Source organism: Biomphalaria glabrata, chromosome 15 (genome assembly GCF_947242115.1).
Source record: "Biomphalaria glabrata chromosome 15, xgBioGlab47.1, whole genome shotgun sequence".
In the NCBI taxonomy this organism is placed as follows: domain Eukaryota; kingdom Metazoa; phylum Mollusca; class Gastropoda; family Planorbidae; genus Biomphalaria; species Biomphalaria glabrata.
In genome coordinates this window covers 25,733,487-25,754,277 of record NC_074725.1, presented here as the reverse complement: position 1 = coordinate 25,754,277, position 20,791 = coordinate 25,733,487, and the positions used below count along the sequence as shown (strand labels likewise).

Here is a 20,791-nt window from a genome sequence, read left to right as displayed (position 1 = left end):
TTTGTGATGGGTGTTTTATGTCTTCTTTGTGATGGGTGTTTTATATCTTCTTTGTGATGGGTGTTTTATGTCTTCTTTGTGATGCGTGTTTTATGTCTTCTTTGTGATGGGTGTTTTATGTCTTCTTTGTGATGGGTGTTTTATGTCTTCTTTGTGATGGGTGTTTTATGTCTTCTTTGTGATGGGTGTTTTATGTCTTCTTTGTGATGGGTGTTTTATGTCTTCTTTGTGATGGGTGTTTTATTATATCTTCTTTTGTGATGGGTGTTTTATGTCTTCTTTGTGATGGGTGTTTTATGTCTTCTTTGTGATGGGTGTTTTATGTCTTCTTTGTGATGGGTGTTTTATGTCTTCTTTGTGATGGGTGTTTTATGTCTTCTTTGTGATGTGTGTTTTATGTCTTTTTTTTTGATGTGTGTTTTATGTCTTCTTTGTGATGGGTGTTTTATGTCTTCTTTGTGATGGGTGTTTTATTATATCTTCTTTGTGATGATCAAATGTTAAAATCTCAAAGAGAGGATGATTTTTTATGCTTAATATCTTTACAGCTTTCTTAGCAATGTTTTGCTCAATTAGGTGTTTGTGTGTTGTCTATCAGTGTGTACCTATAGCAGCAATGTGACAGAAAATACGATCAATGAATAACGTAATTAAATCAGACTTTGTTTACACCATTTTGTTTTTTTACCTTACAGCCTGCCAGCGTCTAGAAATACAACACCCAACGTAAGCCCACGCTTGTGCTCAATGGTCGACGCAAGATCAAACCTTACAAAGTATGTGGCCAAGTAGAGATGAATTGCCTTCTTATTGCATCCATTTGTGGGTCCCATTCTAGGATAATGCCTGACACCAACCACAACCTATAAAATCAAGAATGCTAATTAATGAAAGACCTTGTATATTTATAAACTGTTGTTAAGTTTTAATAAGTGTTCCATAGTACAGATAAAAGCTGAAGTGGTCTTGGATCCGGTTGAAAAGATGTTGACAATGTGAAATCAATAAAGCGCACTCTTCCTTGTCCACTAGTTACGTTGAGCCGACTACTCTTACACTGACTTTAGTTTGTAACACCTTTTTGTATTTTCAGGTTGGAAAGTTTGTAAACACGGACATTAATCGACATGGAGCTATTTTCATCAGAAGGCCGTCTGTTCTGGTCATCAGATCGGCCCGAGTCCAGGAAGTGCAAAGGATATGGGATTAGGCTCGTGTTATTGGAACAAGGCTGCTCTGTTTATTTTGTAGAGCGGTATTTCTAACAAGGATACTCGGCTGAAATTCTGTGTTTGTTTTAAGGATTAAAAAAAAGATCACAACAGCAAATATGTGAGGAATTTTTTAAACCTATTTATATTCTTAAGTATGGAGTCTGTCACTGTGATGGCGCCACCTTTCAGTCCAGCTTCGGCCATGACCTTGGTGTACACCACGTCGTTATTCCAAAGACAAGCCATCTCAGCATTGGTTCGCAACGGGAGCCTGGTCAACGAGTCAGGGGCCAGCACTGAGGCCACTGGACACAGAGAAACAAAGCCTTTTCAGTGGGGCATGCTTGGCCTGACTCTGATCATCGTGTGCACAGCTGTGGGCAATCTCTTGGTTTGCCTGGCCGTCTGCTGGGAGAAACGTCTGCAGAACATGACCAATTATTTCTTAATGTCGCTAGCCATTGCAGACTTCTTGGTTTCTCTGCTGGTGATGCCGCTGGGAATGGTTGTAGAGATATTCGGTGAGTATTGGATCTTGTGATACTTTATACATTGTTACTAGCCTTCAAGATTGTATCATTCTAATTTCACCATGGCCTCTTTTCACCTAAATATGAACTTACTATAACAAATAAAGGCTAAGTACCTATCCGTACTATAATTGTGCAAGCAGCAATCAGTCTGTGGTTTGATTAATATCAGAGTACATTCGTACTATTGAGGATTATTCATCATCATCTGATCCCCCCACCTCCGAAAAGAAATGTGACTGTTTTGGGCTTTTTTTTTATTGTCCCAGCGGGTTTGAGGTTAAAAAATCCCCTCTTTTTAAAAATTAAAGCAAACTACAGTCAGTAAATTTCATGAGCGTAGCCAAGGGGGTTTTGAGTTTCAACCCCCTCAATAGGTTTTTGAGTTTAAAGCCCCACCTCTTCAACACTGAAAGAAAATACTGGCTACGCCTATGATGGAAATGGTCGTACAGACTAGGGAAAGTACTTCTTTAAAGAAATACCACTCTGATTTGTTTCGCTCTTGTATAGGCGGCTACTTCCACATTTCTTTTCCCCTTCATCAGTTTTGTCTATGTTATAGAACGTGGATCTGGTGGCAAGCTGATAGTTGGATCTAAACCACATCCTCGAACACTGGCCGCTTGGTGTGTACACATACAACCTGGTCACCATACTTTAAGAAATTAAAACGTTTTATTTTCCCAACACACAAGTCTTACTATGTCGATGTGTGCTTGGCAGAAATATACATCTGGGTTGAAAAGATAACACAACATACTTAAAGATCCGTTTATATTTTTTGTTTTCTTTTTTATTTCTAGGTTTCTTCACCTTTTCTTGTTCAATAAAATTCTCTATAACAGTATAAAAGAAAGTGTTATACAATGCAGAGATGCGAAACCGTAGCTGTTACCTATACTACCTGAACGCTTTACCACAGAAGAAACATTAGCCTACATTTACAGCCTTGTAGTTTTTTCTCTTTTCAACTCTTTTTATATGTAACGTACCGGTATTTAATTTCAGTGTACACATTTAAAAATTAATTATTTCTGTGCAAATATCAGTTGTCATGATAACAGAGCTACCGCATTGTATGTCATCAAAATATTATATTGAAATTTAATGATTGTTTTTTAAATAAATCTGTCAAATATACAGTATTTGAATTCGCTGCTTATATTATATTTAACCCTTTAGCAAGACGAGAGCTGAAATACAACAAATAATAAATATAGTTACCAAAATATCCTCGGTCTTTGTAGGTAGACTAGGAAGTTTGTAGACATTTTTATACAATTGAATATTCATAAGAAAAATTAACAGCATACAGAGTCATAGATCATAAAAGTGCAAACACTACACTCGTACTCAATCCTCGGACTAGAAGATTGCCATTATTCATATATGAAGTAAGAAAAGGCATTTACTGATAATTTAACGTGACACGAATATTTTATTGCTAAGTCTCATCAGATTATGTCTGTCTCTATGCCTCTACAGTATCAGGACATGAACATTGTCCATTTAAGATAGTTAATTATTTAAGTCAAATATGGTGTTGACACCTTTATGATCCATGAATCTGTATGCTTTTATTTTTTTTATTTTAGGCAAAAGCTTGAGAAAAATGTTTAAAAAATTAACCCCTAACCCCCCCCCCCAGTAGAAATCATTTTAATCACTAATGATGGCGCAGTTGTGGTCGATCATTTGCATAATGAAAGAATGGACTGAAATATCAATAAATAGCATCGAGATTTGACATTGACATTTTTGTTTACACAAGTTGTGTCGATTCTCTCCTGAATACTCCTGCTACCAGCCCTCTCAAAGCGTATAGGTCGGCCTCTTAGATTGTACAGTTGTGGGGGTTACTTCCAGTTCTACTTTTACCATACGACAGTACTCTTTCTTTATTTGGTATGGAATGGAAACACCGACACACCCATTTCCATTTTGATATTGACCACTCATTAAATATGAGACTAGAGAGTGCGACGACACGCTAATTTAAACAGCTTATAATTTAGATGAGTAGACTTGATGTGCATGAATACTAGCTCGAAAAGTAAAATAATCCTATGAAATACAGATAGCGTCCCTTACAACAATCATCTCTGTGTACATCAGTCATGTCTAGAATGTGACAGCGATATTCGTTCGCGTTGGACTGTGACGTACTTCCTGTGTTTCCAAACTTTGTTGCATCCCTTCATGCGCATTGGTGAAACGGTGCAGTGCGGTGCGAACATTTGGACGAACGTGGTGACATCACGCTTGGTGTCTTTTTGACCATTTTTTTTTTGGCTAAAGAAATTCTTGTATGATAAAATGCAATGTAATTTTGTAGCTACAAAAGTGTTTTTTTTTAATTATTTAAGTGTTTGTGGTTTGTTTGATATTATACTATTATTAATCATCACATTTGGAAAATGCAGTTGTAGATTGGATAAGACTGTATCAAGTCTTTCGATGCTGAAAAGGGAAATTCTATTAATGTTGAAAGATTCCAAAAGACAAACTATTTCTTAAAAGCTGTCGAACAATTGAGAAGCCTTCCTCTGCTAGAAATGTCTTTTGGTCTAAAGGACAATGTCCATCTATTAATGTGTTGACAGGCCGAGGGCGTGTCTTAAAGAAAGAGAAAAAAAAAAGGAATCCATTAGCTGAATGAAGCTCTCCATTAGTGCTTATAAACCTGTCTCATTTCTCACGGCAGATCTATGCAGTACGAATGGTTTTGAACTTGTCTGTGTGTGTGTGTAGCTTATCATATTAGAAGACTATCTTGATCTTCAGACCTCTTGAGACTGAGATACAATTAATGTAAACCAAAGGGAGGCTATTGTCACAAGACGCTAGCAGTGTGCTGGCGCCTCCTGCAACTGGTCGTTGTCTAGGGTGATTTAGGAGGCCCGACTGTTGACGCTGGAACTTTGGTAGCTTTAGCCTTGTCGCGATTTTGGTGTTATAACTAACATATATATAACTGAGATATGCAACTCAACACGGAATGTAGTTAGAGACTATAACTCTAAACTGTAACTTTATTTTAAACACAACACATAAACTTCCAAATAAAACGCTATATACAGGTACATCAACTACTAAAACTAAACTCAGATCTCTAATGACTAGGTCTCTAATCATGAAGTCATTCTGCTATAGTTTTCTCGTACCAGATCAGGAAACTAGCAGGAGCGGGAAATACAACCGTCCGCTCTACAAGACCCACGCCAACTAACTCCCTTTCTCAGAGCAAAAATTCCTCCCACGTGGACTACACAGTGGTTACGTCCCCTTGCATAATCAGTGACGCCTAACCTCAGTGGTTACGTCTACATGCATCATCAGTATCTGACCAGTGATGACCACTGCCCCTTTCCCTAGATTTCCCAGATCACCCCGCCCTCGTGGTAGCCTAGGTACTCTGGTCCCGTGACAACAAAATAAACATTAAAGCCAAAAAAACTACTTATTTCCCCCTTCCAATAATAAACAAATCTAATTAAAATATATTAAACATAAATAATGACAATAGATCTAAAATACAAATAACAGAAATCAACTTAAAACTTTACACATTAACTAAGGGTCAGCTAGGTTAACATTCCTTAGCTAGGCCCGTAGTGGGTTACGGTTGTTCTGCTACACACACACAAACGGTTGTGGGCTCACAGCCATTTGTGACACACCCCCCAACTCAAGCAGAACAACACGGTTAATAGGGTCATTTTGGTTACTGTTGGAAATGGTAAGAAAAACACAAAAATTCTTTCTCTAACAACTCTACAACTAACAGAGAATTGGGAAAAAAAAGACTTCTTAGGTATACATTCGTCTACCCATTGGCAGAAAAGTAAAAATTAAAGAAATTGCTACAAAGTAATACAATGTATTCTAATCACCCATTGAGGTCACACACACACATACACACAAGTGAACAAAGAAGTACCGTAGTAATTCAGTTAAACGAACCCAATGGATACAATGCAATGAATAGTATATAAATACTCAGCTATGTAAAGAAGAAACAAATAGATACATAGTAGTAAGACATCTGGTATTCATTTCGATACCCGGAGTATCTGAATATGTAGTCTCCTTGTAACAAGTAAATAATAGGTATAAATACAAGCAGTTTTAACATACATGAGTATAGTGTATAGAACTAAACTAGATATGTAGATATACGAAAATCAAAATTAAGATACTTAATCTAATACAACTCTGAAAAGATATGACAATAAGCACGAAAGGCTGCATACAAAAATAAAAATGAGAATTTGAATCAAATCTACTTAAGCTGAAATAGAATAAATGATAATAAAATAATAAAAATGAAGTTAAGTGAATACAATAATGCAAATGTAGATTGACTGACTTGTGCACATTAGGTTCATACAGTGGCATTATCAATCATACTGTCCTGCAAGCCTGTTCTATAGGATACGGCCCCGACAGAAACATCATGTTCCCCTGAATGGCTTTCTCCTACTTTCTCCCTATCAGTATAGAACTTAAGTAAGTTTGCATGGAGTAGTTTTGGACCCTTAGAATAATTTAATCCTATAATCATTGAGCCCAACCTTCTCAATAACTTCATATGGTCCCTTCCATCTTACTAATAACTTGTTCTGGTCGTCGGACAACAGAACGAGGACCTTTTCACCAGGGGAAAACACCCTGATTTTGGCCTTTCGGTCATAATACCGTTTGGCCCGAGCACTAGCCTTCGACAACTCTTTCATGGCGGTCTGGCAGGTGCTTTCTAATTTGTTACGGAGATCCACCACGTACTGATAAGTAGTGCGTATCTCGGGAGTTTCCTGTTCCCTCGCCCATAATTCCCGAAGAATTTGACTAGGGCCCCTAACAGTTCTCCCATACAACAATTCAAAAGGAGAAAACCCCATACTCTCTTGAGGGGCCTCCCTATATGCAAATAGGACGGCGAGGAGATACATGTCCCAATCGTGAGTTCTATCACCACACATGCGTCGAAGCATGTTCTTCACGGTCCCATCAAACCCTTTAACCCGCCCGTCACACTGGCGATGGAACGGGGTGGTAACCAATTGCCTCATCGACAACAAACGGGTAATTTCACCCACAAGTTTTGAGGTAAACTGTGCCCCTTGATCGGTGAGCATTTCCCTAGGGACTCCAACCCGGGCAAATATCTCAACCAAGGCCTCGGCCACTCGAATTGTTTCAATTGAGCGGAGTGCAACCGCCTCTGGATAGCGCGTTGCATAATCAACTAGAGTGAGGATATACCGATTTCCTCGTTCAGTGGGTGGGTCAATCGGTCCCACGATATCCACTGCAACTCTAGAAAAAGGGGTGTCAATCAAAGGCATTTGACCCAGAGGAAGCTTTCCTGTTCGGCCTCTGGGAGATGTGCGTTGGCACATGTCGCAAGAGGCGCAGTAGCGTTTTACATCGGCGCTTAACCCAGGCCAGTAAAACTCTGCGGAAACTCTATCTATGGTCTTCTTAGACCCGAGATGTCCCCCAAATAAAATTTCATGCCCAACACGCATGACTTCTTCACGGTGGTCCTTCGGAACAACCAACTGAGTGGTTCTCATTCCTTTTTTATCTATAAGTTCTCTATATAAGAGACCTTCCTTATGGATAAACTTCTCAGAGCCCCATGTAGACTCTCTAGTTCTCCCAATACCTGCCCATTCTCTCTGTTGAACGAGAGTGGGATCTGACTGTTGGGAAGTTTTAAACACATCTGGAGATATACCGGTGGGTGGACAAGGTGGCGTGGCAAGTGGTTTGACAGCCGCCTTTTCCCTCCTAGCAATCCCACGGGTGATAGCTGCCCCAATTTCAACGGGCGAGCCTGGGGAATCCACCCCAGCTCCCTCTGTAAAGTGTGAGATATTGGCCCCATTGGCCTCACTCCTTTCCAATGTATCAACTACATTAGGTGAGCTTGGGCACATCATCCCAACCACCTCAGCAGAAGAAGAGATGTTGGCACTCTTGGCCGCACTCTCTTCAGATTGTGCGTCACATAAATTAGGTGAGCATGGGGGAATCACCCCATTCACCTCTGCAGAGGACGAGATCTTGGCACTTCTGGCCTCACTCTCCTCAAAAGTTACCTTAGCTGAATTCCCCCAATTAGGATTTGGCTGAAAAGGATCTGCAGCGCCAGGTATGTTTCCAACTACACAATCATATAGTGGATGATCCAACAAATGGGCCTCCACTTCCCCAGTAAAATAAGGCGAATCTATCTGCACCATGGCAGTCGCCACTTTCAACATAGTACTGTCGATGGTTTTAATCCACCTAAATCGACCAGTAGGCTTAGGTGCCAGGGTAGATCGCACAACTACCACTGAGCTCCCAGTGTCGCGTAACACTTTAATAGGAGTTCCGTTCAGGAACCCATCAGCTATGGGACGTCTTCCCTCTTCTTCTCGCCGGACCACAGGTTTCCTCCCCCTTCCCTTATAGCCTGCTTTGAGTTTGGGAGCGGTCGCCCTCCCTTCCTGTACAGCACCTACCGGACTCACCTTCCGAAGGTCGCATGACGTGGATTTGTGCCCTATCTTTCCACACTTATAACAAACAATTTTTGCATCCCCCTCGTTTCGCCTATTATCGTACCTGCCTGCCTGTCTACCATCTAAGCCTCCCCTTGGACTAAATGTTATCCTCTTATCAGTTGCGTAATTGGTATGGGGTGTGGAACGACTCCCCATGTATCCTAGACTGGGTTCTCTCCCCTTGGGTTTAGATTTCGATGTTTCTAAACTCCTGGTCGCATGTGCCAGTCTATAGTTTTCGGCCAACTCTAAGGTTTGGTCCCAGGACGTGGGGTTTCTTTCCTTTAGAAATATTGTAAGCCCTTCTGATGCCCCATCCAATAGCTGGTCAATCAGCAGTAGCTGAAGAAGGCCTTCGAATGTCTGTTCGGCCCCAGACATTTGCACCCATTTATTTAGGTACCCTTTGATTCTTGTCCCAAAAAGTTGATAAGTTTCTCCCCTTTCTATACGAGCAGTCCTAAATTTCCCTTTATACCCATCACTAGTGTATTCGAAGGATTTTAACAAGGCTTCTCTCAGAGAGGGGTAATGTTTCGTGACCTGCACCTCGTACCTCATTACAGTATTGAGGGCTGTGCCTGTCAATAGGGACAGCAGATAAGTGGCCCAGTCATCCTGGGACCACCCAACAGTTTGTGCATGGCGTTCGAAGCGGGTGATGTAACTATCTAACTCATCCACCCGTTCGTCAAATTGTGGGAGCTGTGGGGGTTTAACAGGCTTACGGGGTGTATCTAAAGAAGAGCTTGTTGACGAGTTATCACTAGTGTCCGCTTGTCTATTTAACCTAGCTAACCCTATTTTCTTCTGAGACTCTATCCTAGCTAGCTCTCTCTCAGACTCTAACCTAGCTATTTCTAAATCTTTGTCGGCCCTTTCGGATGCAATCCGTGCTAACTCTAACTCCTTTTCCCTATCTGCCTTCTGTGCTTCTCTCTCAGCCTGGCGTTCGGCCCTATCGGCCTCAAGTAACTCTAGCTCTAACTTCCTCTCATTCTGAGCAAACGAGAGAATGTCCGACTCAGGGACACCGATACTCCTACCTAGCGAAATGAACTCTTGGAGGTCTCTTACCTTAGCCATTACAGAATTGAAAGTATAAAAGGTTTTATTATAAAGGGAGGTAGAAGCTACAGAAAATTAGAACTATGAGAGTATTCTAAAGACAGTTTGCATACAGCAGAAAATGAACTAATTTATAAGAATTCACAACTACATAAATAGCCCAATAGGAAAAGATATCTGACTAGAGAGTAAAGATAGTGACTAGACAAATCAAGGTCCAGGTTAAAAATAGCAGCCTTAAAATAAACAATGTAAACTATAGGTTAACTATAGGTTAACACTAAACTCCCACTAGCAAGGACAGTATGGCGACAATAAGGTAACCACTGAATAAAAAAAAATGATATAGTGCAAAAAGTCAGCCTACCTTAAAGCATGGAATTTTAGTTAAACAAACACAGCAGCTGAAGATCCAGTCTCTTGCGCTGATCCGTCGACGAAACTTGTTTTTGAAATGTTTGATTAATTTGATTTTGTATTTAAAAAAATGAAATACAGTGGCATAAAATTAACTTAAAGTCAATGTCACCACCACTGTAAGTAAATTATATCCATACGATTCACAACAACACATCAGCAGTATCGACAGCACAATCTGGACTCGATTCTAGTACAGTAAAGTCAAAGTAAAGTCCTAGACCTTACGGGTGTAGACTTAGACTTAGACTCTGGAGATGTAGACTAGACTGTAGTGGTTTCTCGGCTTGAGGTCTATAGTAAAGTCCTAGACCTTACGGGTGTAGACTTAGACTCTGGCGATGTAGGCTAGACTGTAGTTGACTAGTAGGCTATCAAGTCAGTTACATTTGACTGCTTCCACTGGATTCTAGTATAATGGCTCTGCCCCCAGCGACGACTGTGGCTAAAGTATCCGAAAAAAAAAATCAGCAACAGTTCCAAACATACAGCAGTTGATCAATCAAGGACGAGCCGTCCACTTTAGTTGATAAATCAAGGACGAGCCGTCCACTTTAGTTCCAAACGTACAGCAGTTGATCAATACAGGACGAACCGTCCACTTTAGTTCCAAACGTACAGCAGTTGATCAATTCCGGACGAGCCGTCCACTTTAGTTGTCACAAGACGCTAGCAGTGTGCTGGCGCCTCCTGCAACTGGTCGTTGTCTAGGGTGATTTAGGAGGCCCGACTGTTGACGCTGGAACTTTGGTAGCTTTAGCCTTGTCGCGATTTTGGTGTTATAACTAACATATATATAACTGAGATATGCAACTCAACACCGGAATGTAGTTAGAGACTATAACTCTAAACTGTAACTTTATTTTAAACACAACACATAAACTTCCAAATGAAACGCTATATACAGGTACATCAACTACTAAAACTAAACTCAGATCTCTAATGACTAGGTCTCTAATCATGAAGTCATTCTGCTATAGTTTTCTCGTACCAGATCAGGAAACTAGCAGGAGCGGGAAATACAACCGTCCGCTCTACAAGACCCACGCCAACTAACTCCCTTTCTCAGAGCAAAAATTCCTCCCACGTGGACTACACAGTGGTTACGTCCCCTTGCATCATCAGTGACGCCTAACCTCAGTGGTTACGTCTACATGCATCATCAGTATCTGACCAGTGATGACCACTGCCCCTTTCCCTAGATTTCCCAGATCACCCCGCCCTCGTGGTAGCCTAGGTACTCTGGTCCCGTGACAACAAAATAAACATTAAAGCCAAAAAAACTACTTATTTCCCCCTTCCAATAATAAACAAATCTAATTAAAATATATTAAACATAAATAATGACAATAGATCTAAAATACAAATAACAGAAATCAACTTAAAACTTTACACATTAACTAAGGGTCAGCTAGGTTAACATTCCTTAGCTAGGCCCGTAGTGGGTTACGGTTGTTCTGCTACACACACACAAACGGTTGTGGGCTCACAGCCATTTGTGACAGCTATATGGGAGTAGTTTAAATCCTTGCCAGTCGAAGAATTCAACGTTGGCTGTAGAGGTGTGTTCATGTGTCAGAGTGGGCCAGTCTAGCAATTTGTTTAATGTTGTTGTTGTTTATTTTGACAATTTGCTGAAGAGTGAGTACACTAGTAGCTAGTGTGTTGTTTTGTTTATTTTTCTGTAATAGTATGAGTTAGTCTATTGGTCAAGATATTGGGCTATTGCTGACGTGATATAACACTTTCCGTGTCGATATGTGCCAAGGGTCAGTTTTTTCAAAGTCATAATATGTAAATGTGACGTCATTCTGTCTGTGATTTCTTTACTTTTGGACAGAGGGGCTCGTTAGCCTTTTCTGGCTAATCACCTAGGAGAAGGAAAACTCTGAATCCAAACGTCTGGTACATTGTAGATAGACCCAAACATGGGAAAGGTTTCTGGAGTCAACCCTGAAGAAAATCAGGAGCACGTGACTTTAAGACAGCTTGCAGCACACAGTGCCACATCCTGCCTGGACCTGCGACATTAACCCTAACCCTAAACTGTACTGACCGTTCTCTTGGACACCTCAGCTGCATGGGGAGGAGGGAACTGCCTCGTGTGTGTGTGACATCGTGCCTACCAGGCTTTGATCTTTTTACACTCAATGCCCTATCATTGTAACCCAAGGCTAATCAATTAGTTCAACTATAAGAGGCCAACCAGAAGCAGTGTCTTTCATTCTATTGCAACAACGAAAGTTACAGTCTGTGCTATCGTTAGAATTATGTATTCCTGTCTGTGTTATTCAACTGTCACAATCTTTGTTTGTGTAAAGTCTTTTCATAGAGTATGCTGACATGTTTAAAAAAATTGCATTAAATCCATTGTATGGATGTAACGCTGCCTACTCAGACCGTTTAGAAGTTCATAGTACGGTCAACTCTCTTTCATGATTTCCAAGTCTTCTAGTGAGACATTTTTATATTGTCTACATTATCCTCAAAGAAACACTGGCCATTTAAACGTGTTTAATAATGTATCTAAACCAACTATGCTTGTCACTATAAGCAAGATGTATTAGGCCTGAATACTGACCTGCGACGTAGCAACGATGTAATGGTCTAAATTGCCCACAGGTTGCGACGTCGCAATTCAATGTTCTAGTCTCGAACTGAGGCTTTTACAGTCAGCACTTATTACCGCAAAATAAAATCGTGCTTATAAAAGCTTTTATTTGGAATTTTCAAATTCAAATTGTACTTTTTATTTTCTTATAGCCCATAATATATGGGCTAACCACTTCCTTTTCCAGAACTCGTGTTCTGAAATTTATCTCCCCTTTCCCCACTAGTTTCTGGTTGTAACCCGAGGCTAATCAATTAGTTGGCGAGCACACAGCTCTGGATGTTGCCATTACATTTAAGTGGAGAGGACGTTTTCCATTGGACCGGGCACTAGTTTACATCTTGGCTCATACATCTCTTTGATAAGTGTGTAGTTCTGAAATGGGCTTAAGGACAATGCTGGAGTTTACATCTTGGCTCATACATCTCTTTGATAAGTATGTAGTTCTGAAATGGGCTTAAGGACAATGCTGGAGTTTACATCTTGGCTCATACATCTCTTTGATAAGTGTGTAGTTCTGAAATGGGCTTAAGGACAATGCTGGAGTTTACATCTTGGCTCATACATCTCTTTGATAAGTGTGTAGTTCTGAAATGGGCTTAAGGACAATGCTGGAGTTTACATCTTGGCTCATACATCTCTTTGATAAGTGTGTAGTTCTGAAATGGGCTTAAGCACAATGCTGGGGTTTACATCCTGATAATATATTAGTTACTTGTTTACCATTAGATCACTGTTTTTTTTTTCATTGTTTAACATTAGGTCATAGTGTTTCCTTGTTCAACATCAGGTCTTTTATTTTTCTTGTTTAACATTAGGTTATTGTTTTTGCTTGTTAACATTTGGTCACTGTTTTTCATTGTTTAACAATCGGTCACTGTTTTACAATCAGAAAGTTTTGAGAGACTTCTTAAAGCTACTGAAGTTGGTATGGTGACAAAACATTATAACTTAGTGATGAGTCTATTTGTACTCTGTAACAGAAGGTCCTGGCATATAGTTAGGTCTCCTTCGCATTGGAAGAAAAGAGAACAGAAATAATACATATTCAAAAAATCTTCTGCTAGTTTGTCTCTATGCCTACATTTAATTTCATTTAAAATAGAACAAATAAACAGATTTGACACCAAGATGCAAACATATATCAGAATAGCGTGTTGATTGCCCATCGGGTATACAAATGCAGCATGTAGCCTCTTTCGTGCCGTTTTCAAGAGATTCACCTACAACCAAATCAACTCATAACGTATTTGCTAAGAAACAAACTCGAACCAAATCAACTCATAACGTATTTTCTAACAAACAAACTCGAACCAAAACAACTCATAACGTATTTTCTAACAAACATCTCCAACCAAATCAACTCATAACGTATTTTCGAAGAAACATCTACAACAAAATCAACACATAAGGTATTTTCTAAGAAACAGCTACAACCAAATCAACTCATAACGTATTTTCTAAGAAACAGCTTCAACCAACTAAACTCATAACGTATTTTCTAAGAAACATCTCCAACCAAATCAACTCATAACGTATTTTCGAAGAAACATCTACAACAAAATCAACACATAAGGTATTTTCTAAGAAACAGCTACAACCAAATCAACTCATAACGTATTTTCTAAGAAACAGCTTCAACCAACTAAACTCATAACGTATTTTCTAAGAAACATCTCCAACCAAATCAACTCATAACGTATTTTCTAAGAAACATCTACAACAAAATCAACACATAAGGTATTTTCTAAGAAACAGCTACAACCAAATCAACTCATAACGTATTTTTTAAGAAACAGCTTCAACCAACTAAACTCATAACGTATTTTCTAAGAAACATCTCCAACCAAATCAATTCACAACGTATTTTCTAAGAAACATCTCCAACCAAATCAACTCACAACGTATTTTCTAAGAAACAGCTACAACCAAATCAACTCATAACGTATTTTCTAAGAAACAGCTACAACCAAATCAACTCATAACGTATTTTCTAAGAAACAGCTACAACAAAATCAACTCATAACGTATTTTCTAAGAAACAGCTACAACCAAATCAACTCATAACGTATTTTCTAAGAAACATCTACAACCAAATCAACTCATAACGTATTTTCTAAGAAACAGCTACAACCAAATCAACTCATAACGTATTTTCTAAGAAACATCTACAACCAAATCAACTCATAACGTATTTTCTAAGAAACATCTACAACCAAATCAACTCATAACGTATTTTCTAAGAAATACTCTAGAAGTCCACTTTCGAAGACATATTGAATCTTACGCAGAGCGGTCAAATTTCTCCATTCTGACATAGCATCGTTCTGTCGAGGTCTTTTGTGTAAACAAAACTGACCAGCAACAATCTTTACAAAACAGTATAGATTACATGTGGCTGAAATGTTTTTTACACTTGTCTATCCTACCCTTCTCAATGTCATTGTTTTTCACCTGCGCTCTTCTTAGAAGGAAATACTTTTAAAGACCAACTCAGGCATCAACATCCGGCAGCAAAAGAGAAAAAAAAAAGTTAAAAGGTCACTGCACTTACATGTTAAGCCCAAAGAAAATATATCCATGAAGACAAACGCAGACGGTGAAAAGTGAAATTAAATTGACCCCCTGAAGACAACGCCTTTGTCTGTGTTATGTCTGACAAAAATGTAAGTCGCTAGCTGATCCAGAACTTTGGAGTTGGGTGGGGTAAATTTTTTTCCTAACCCTAGGCCCTTACTACATTGCCAATACAACCGATTTGTTCCTTGAAAAGATAAGATACCCCACAAATTTAGATTAAGACTTTGAGGATCACTGCCGAAAAAACATTTATTCGAAACCTTGTTGAGGCCTCTCTCTTGACAGCTAGGGGGGCGTGGGGAGCGCTGTAAGCTCCTACAGTGATGGGGGCGAAGCCCCGACGCCAAAAGCGTTTTCTTGCATTCTTCACTGCGGAAACGCATTCTCCTGACATCTAAAAATGTATTCGAAAAATAATATTTAAAGAAAAAAGCTCATTTTGTAAGTGATACATTTTGTTCAATAGGCATGTTTCTAACTTTATTTTGTTACAGAACTATAATTCAAAGCTCTAAAAAAAATATTCGGAAGTGGGAAGAGAAAATAAGTGAACCATAGACATCAATAAATATAGACTGGATGTAGGAAGTTATTTTTATTTGGGGGAAGTCAAATAGGTTTTATGTACTATATCTATTTGAAAAAAAAATGGCGGCAATTGAGCTATAAATTCTAGGACTAACATTTCAGCCAATATATAATTATGATCTTTAGTTTTGAAAAGTACAAAACTGCCATATTCCCAATATTTTGCCTTTGTTTCATAATCATAGACATAGGCAAATATATATAGGTTTGTGATGTGGATCTATGTTTATTGACATGGCTTTTTTATTAATCATTTAATTTAATGTATGGCGGTCGTCTTATCGATTCAAATTGTTAGAATTAGTTTTTAGTCAAAAAAAAGTCAAAGAAAATTAGCAGAACGTGCTCTAATGTTCGTAGAACGATAGGCCAAGGATAAATTCTAAAAGTTGAAAAAAAATTGAATAGTATACACAGTAACTTTCAGTTTCAGTAAGTCAGAATAATTCAGTATCACTGTCACTGTGACTCACTAATTTAATATTGATAGATGAAATAGATCTAAATCTAATAAATATGACTAATATTTGTAATAACTAGGTCTAATACTTTTCATACTTTTTACTACTAACTATGAAACTAGTCAGTCTAACATCTATGCATGCAGGCTATAGACTAGATCTAGTATAAGTATAGATTATAGATCTATTGACAATCTAGTCCTAGACTATTTATATACTAACTATAGACTAGACCAGGGGTCTCAAACACGTGTCCCGCGGGCCACATGTGGCCCGCGAAACAAATTTGTGTGGCCCGCGGACACGTCCGCGATATAAAAAAAAATAGATAAAATTTACAATGACCACATATAAGTCGTGAAATGATTTACAACTGCACAAATGCACAAATCAGTAAATGAGGTGTCTGTGAAGGCAAGATTTTTTTGTTAGCGAGATGGCATCACGACCATTCATTGAAGGCTAGTTTGTAAAAGAGTGTATGCTGCAGGCGTGTGAAATTATCTACCCCGAGAAAAAGAAACTCTTCGAAGCCATAAGTTTGTCTGCGAACACAGTTGCAAGCAGGATCACCGAGTCAGCGACAAATGTTCAACAGCAACTGATTGCCGCTGCAAAAGACTTTATAGTATATTCCATTGCAGTGGACGAGTCTACTGGTGTAACAGACACCGCATACTGTGCCGTATTCATTCGTGGGGTCGAAGAAAACTTGAACATTGCTGAAGAGCTATTGGACTTACTACCCATGAAAGGAACGACGACTGGACGCGACGTGTTTAAAGAACTGGAAGCTTGTATTATCAGGTGTGGGCTACCGTGAGAAAAACTTGTTTCAGTGGCTACGGACGGTGCACCAGCAATGTGTTCAGAGAAGGTTGGTGTTGTTGGATTAATGGTAGAGAAACAGTATCAGCTCAGCTTGGCGGGACCTTTTGCAGCCATACACTGCATTCTGCACCAAGAAGCACTCTGTGTCAAAAGTCTACAAATGAAGAACGTGATGGATGTTGTCTCGTGAAGATGGTGAACTTCATACGTGCACGGGGTCTCAACCACAGACAGTTTGTGTCATTTCTAGCTGATTTAGAAACGGAATACGGAGAGTTGCTTTATCATACGGAAGTCAGATGGTTGAGTCGTGGAAAAGTGCTGCAGAGATTTTTTAAAACTGAGACGGGAGATAGCATTGTTCATGGCAATGAAAGGCAGAGACATACCTCAGCTCAGTGACTTAATGTTTTTGTTGGATCTTTCTTTTCTTACTGACATCTCGCAAGATCTCAATGCACTCAATTCACAACTACAGAGCACAAAGCAGCTGATTACCGTGATGTTTGACCGCATCAAATCATTCAGATACAAGATGACTTTGTGGGCCACTCAGCTGGCAGATGGAAAACTGGCTCATTTGTTTTTTCTACAGAGCATTACGGTTGAAGCACAGCGCCTGAAAGACTACGTAGACATCCTCTCCATAGAAAAAGGTGACAAGGAAATAATTTATGGGTTCAGAACTCATCTCAATTGTTACTCTTATAATAAATAATTTCGTATCAATTCTAAATTTTCCAAAACAAAGTCTTTCATAAAATAACTAAGATAAATTCGTGTGCAATTACATAAACTCTGTCGCCATATTTGACTATTCTGTTTTAAAACATCATGTTTTCGTCTGGAAAGGGGAGGGGGCTGTAGAGTGAAAACGATAAATACTCGCTCCTTTTAATACTTTCTGCTAATGATTGCATTCTGCTTTAAAAAATAGGAGGGAGGGGGCGACTCGATAAAAGAATTTAATTTATACCATATATACATTATAATAGTGACATTTTTTATTTATTTTGTAATTTCTGAACTAAAATACAAAAAGATAAAAGTATTGGTTTGTCCGGTGGGTGGAAGGTGATTGCATGTATCGCCCCTCCCACCTGGTACAACCCTTTTTCATTTTATATTTACTAATGATAAAATTTGAGATCAGAGTGTGTGTGCGACATAATATACAAATGGTTTACAACATAAACATGTAGCTTATATTATATAGATATTCAACTAATTTTGTTCACAAACTATGATTTCTCTATAAAAAAATAGGACCGCCCCCCTCAAAGGGCTAGAGTGGGGAGGGCAGTTGTAGCAATCGCCTCCCCCCCCCCCACCTCACCGAATCGGCTAAGATACCAGAAGTGTAGCGACATAATATAAAAATTGTAATTCAACTAATTTTGTTCCCAAATTATGACTTCTAATTAAAAGTATGACCGCCCCCCCCCCCAAGTCGGCTAACAGAGGAACGACATCATTTAAAGATCGGTTGAAATATCAATAGCAAGTTTTAATTATATAGATATTTAATTGATTCCATCCACAAGCTGTGTTTTGTATAAATCAATTGGACCGCCCCCCCCACTCCAAAGTTTATGGTGGGGGGGGGGGCGGATGTGATGCCATCGCCACCTCCCCATCCCACTAAATCGGCCAACATACTAGAAAGGGGAGGGGAAAATAATCTAAAAATAGGTTGAAATATAAATAATTTGTATATATTATTTACATAACTATTAAATTCGTATACAAATAGTGTGATTTCTTTACTAAAATTCATCCTCCCCCCTTTTGAGGGGGAGGGTCGACCGAGTGGGGGGGGGGCGATCGCCCCTACCGCCCCCCACCCCTGGATCCGCCAGTGCTGCTGGGTCACCTTACCACGTGACAGACTGCACTTTTCCTCAATATTAGAATTCGTAGACAATGTCCTATTTAATTAGTTTCTTGACTGTCACATATTACCTGCATTACGATGACATCACTTTCTAATTTTAGCTGTTTTCAATTCAGAATGCGTTTAACCTTTGCGCCATATCTCTTGGCTTACAGCTCTGGATGTCATCGTCTCAACGCAGAGCCAAATTAGATGTAAACAAACATGACAAGAGGCGTGGCTCGGGGGTTAAAAACACAGAATTCGATTTGATAGAGTCTGTAGCACATCGACGTCAAGTTAAAGGCACTGGTCAGTCTAGAGATAATATTATCATGGGACAGGGGAAGGACAGAGAGAGTCGGGAGAGAGAGAGAGAGAGTGGGAGGTAGTTGAGGAGTGGGGAGACGAGTTCTATTCTTCACTGAAGTTCCTAAATTTTAGTTCCAACTTTTCACATTAGAAATACCCCAGACAGTGAGTCGAGATTTAAATCTATAGAGAAATACAAAGATGTATTACTTGATATTTTATCATGAATTTTGAATATGTGCTTTCAGCGTGAAGCGATTTTTACAGGTCTAGAGTTTTTGAGTCCCAAATGATGTATTTTTAAATATTCTCAGAAACACTTTTTACTTTTGATTTCTGGACGTAAACACAACCAGTGGCGACTGGCTATGTGGGCAAATGCCCGGTAGGCCGCTACCCGATTGGGTCACAGAAAAAGCCGCATGAATGCCATTAAATTATTTTAAGGTTTTATAATATACTCTTTAATAATAATAATAATAATAATCTTTATTATCCGTAAGGAAATTTGTCTTACAATTTGTGCATTACACCAAACAAAAAACATTATAACTATAAGAAACCAAAGTGTACATTCACACCAGACTCACTCATAATTTACATGTGACAAAGTTTATACCAGATTGTTCTTATTTAATGATTTGATTGCCAGGGGAACAAAAGAGTGTTTGTGTTTGTTTGTCTTTGCTATCGGTGTCTTGTATCTCTTTTGTGATGGTAAAATCACGAAATACTGACACAAAGGGTGATTCTTTATTTCGAGGATCTTGTTAGTTTTTTATAGATGTTTGTCTCAAACAACTGCCCAAATGGGGTTTGTTTTTTGCCAATGATTTTGCCAGCAGCATTGAGGATTCTATTAAGTTTATTCCTATTTTTAATGCTCAGATTGCCATACCAGGCAGTGATATTGAAACTGAAAATATTGCAGATGTGAGCGTGATAAAACATAGCCAAGGCCTTTTCGCTAACATTAAACGAGGACAGTTTTGCTTTAAGATAAACTTTTGAGCGTTGTGATTTTAAAACAACATCTTATTCACTTTTAAGTCTAATATTAATCTAAAGCATTGTCTTAAATACTCTGTCACAAGACGTTAGCAGTGTGCTGGCGCCTGCTTGAACTGGTCGTGGTCTAGGGTGATTCTGGAGGCCCGACTGTTGAGCTGGAACTTTGGTGACTTTAGCCCTGTCGCGATTTTGGTGTTAGTCTATATCAGTGGTTCCCAAACTTTTTTGTCTCGTAGACCCCTTGCCATGTTTTCTGGTTTTCGGTAGACCCCCTGCTTAACTTGTATTGCAATTTTTGCAGATTCATAAACTCATTTTTAAAACTAATTTATAACTGTATTGAGCCGAAGAGTGAAAAAGTAATTTAAAGCTACATCAAAAGTTACAGAGATCTTTTTTGACTGATAAAATTTAAACCAAAAAAAAAATATGTATTGCTGGAATCACCAAACACACAAGAAATGTTTTTTTTTTGCATGTTTATCATTCGTTATTACGGTTATTATGTTTCATATAGAATTTTTTTGTTCTATGAAGTAGTCCTTCAAACATTAAATATTAATTAATTAATCAATTTGCCTTAAATATCATTTTAAAAGTTTTCGAAAAGAGCAGTTTCTATTGTGTTTCTTGATTTTTCACATCTGGCTAAAATATTGGGCCCGCGGAGCTGTTTTCACTAACATGAGAAGGGTCAAAGATGAGTTACTGGTGCCTAAATCAGTAAGCTTTGGC

At 38.9% G+C, this 20,791-nt stretch overlaps 1 protein-coding gene across 1 annotated transcript in view; it reads left to right on the top strand.

Annotated features, from left to right (window-relative positions):
* Positions 1 to 411: 411 nt before the first annotated feature.
* LOC106060238 (uncharacterized) overlaps positions 412 to 20,791 on the top strand; it is an 86,917-nt gene continuing 66,537 nt past the window's right edge. The window contains exon 1 of the mRNA XM_013218039.2: positions 412 to 1,735. Coding sequence (XP_013073493.2) covers positions 1,369 to 1,735 — 367 coding nt within the window. The 5' untranslated portion in view covers positions 412 to 1,368. The remainder of the gene's footprint in view (positions 1,736 to 20,791) is intronic.